The 1,194-nt window shown below is 39.5% G+C and overlaps 1 protein-coding gene across 3 annotated transcripts in view; it reads right to left on the bottom strand.

Annotated features, from left to right (window-relative positions):
* Positions 1–1,194, bottom strand: part of FAM169A (family with sequence similarity 169 member A) — a 67,896-nt gene that overhangs the window by 28,446 nt on the left and 38,256 nt on the right. For all 3 annotated transcript variants that reach the window (XM_004703534.2, XM_045285353.1, XM_045285352.1), the window contains exon 6: positions 146–325. In XM_004703534.2, coding sequence (XP_004703591.1) covers positions 146–325 — 180 coding nt within the window. The remainder of the gene's footprint in view (positions 1–145; positions 326–1,194) is intronic.

The raw sequence follows: 1,194 nt of genomic DNA, 5'->3' as shown, positions 1-1,194 counted from the left end.
CCAGTTGTCTGAAATAGACACATAAAGCCTCTGAGAGCCAAAAATCCAAATTCATTTGTTATCAATATGTGCACACGAGAGCAACCTTTAGAGGAAAAGTGACATTCGGAACAAGAGCGTAACATTTTGTGTCTGGTCTGTTTACCTGTGGACATGAGCAAGGACAGCGGGTATCGTAAGCCAAGCGCTTCTTCGGTGAAGGAATCCACAAAGTCCTCGAGCACGCGGAGCCCAAAATCTTTGCCTTGGTGTTTCTTTCTCACAAACAGGGTGTCAAGAACTGGTAGCTGATAGCTCTGTGTAAGAAATGAGGCACACATACTTCCTGCAGGCACAAGAACAGAAACCAAATAATTCTTTACATTACAAGATCGCACATATATACGAGACATATAAACACAGACATGCATACTCTTGAAGGTGCTTCAAACTTTTGTGGAAAAATGGAATTAAAAGATAAAGGCATTTTTCCACAAATGTGTTAAAGCCTCGCAGTGTGTGTATGTGTGTGAGAGAGGAGAAACAAACATTTTATAAAATAAGAGAGAGAGAATGGCATTAAAAAAATAATTAGCAGATTAGACTTACCAGTTGGATAGATTGGTGGGACCTGCCCCCAATACTATAGACCCTACTCATGCTTCAGGCCTAGAACCAAAGTGAGTTTTCACCCCTGTGGCTCAAATTTTCAGCCAAACAATACCCAGGTATTTAAGGAGAACAGTAGGGCAGGATGCACCCCCATAATAACCAACCTTGGAAACTAAACAGGCCAAAACTTGCTTAGGGGCAAAGTTCAGAAGGGCCAGGAAAGAAAGAGGAACCGAACCAGGGAACACAGGGAGGGAACAGAGTAGGTGATATTACATCGTGGTGGCTGCAATCCATATGGAACAAGAGTACGAATAGTTAAATGGTAAAGTGACTTACTTTGTAAACCTCCACTTACTACACAACAGCTAAAAAAACACAAACATGTAAGTAAAGGGTTAGAACACTAAAAAAGTTTTAAATAAGTAATGTCTAGCTTTTTACCTACCTCAAGAAAAACGTTAAAGGCATTTTTAAGCTCAATAATACAAAATAAGCTCAATAATACAAAATGATTTAAGATATCTAGCTATTACACCTCATGGTGTCTGCACACATTAATGAGAAGCGTTATATGAATAAGTATCTGTACACTTGTACGAC

The sequence above is a fragment of the Echinops telfairi genome, unplaced genomic scaffold (genome assembly GCF_000313985.2).
Source record: "Echinops telfairi isolate 266 unplaced genomic scaffold, ASM31398v2 ScPeMD7_7469;HRSCAF=8507_1, whole genome shotgun sequence".
NCBI classification, from domain to species: domain Eukaryota; kingdom Metazoa; phylum Chordata; class Mammalia; order Afrosoricida; family Tenrecidae; genus Echinops; species Echinops telfairi.
The sequence above is the reverse complement of the archived record's forward strand: the minus strand, read 5'-3'. Positions and strand labels throughout refer to the sequence as shown.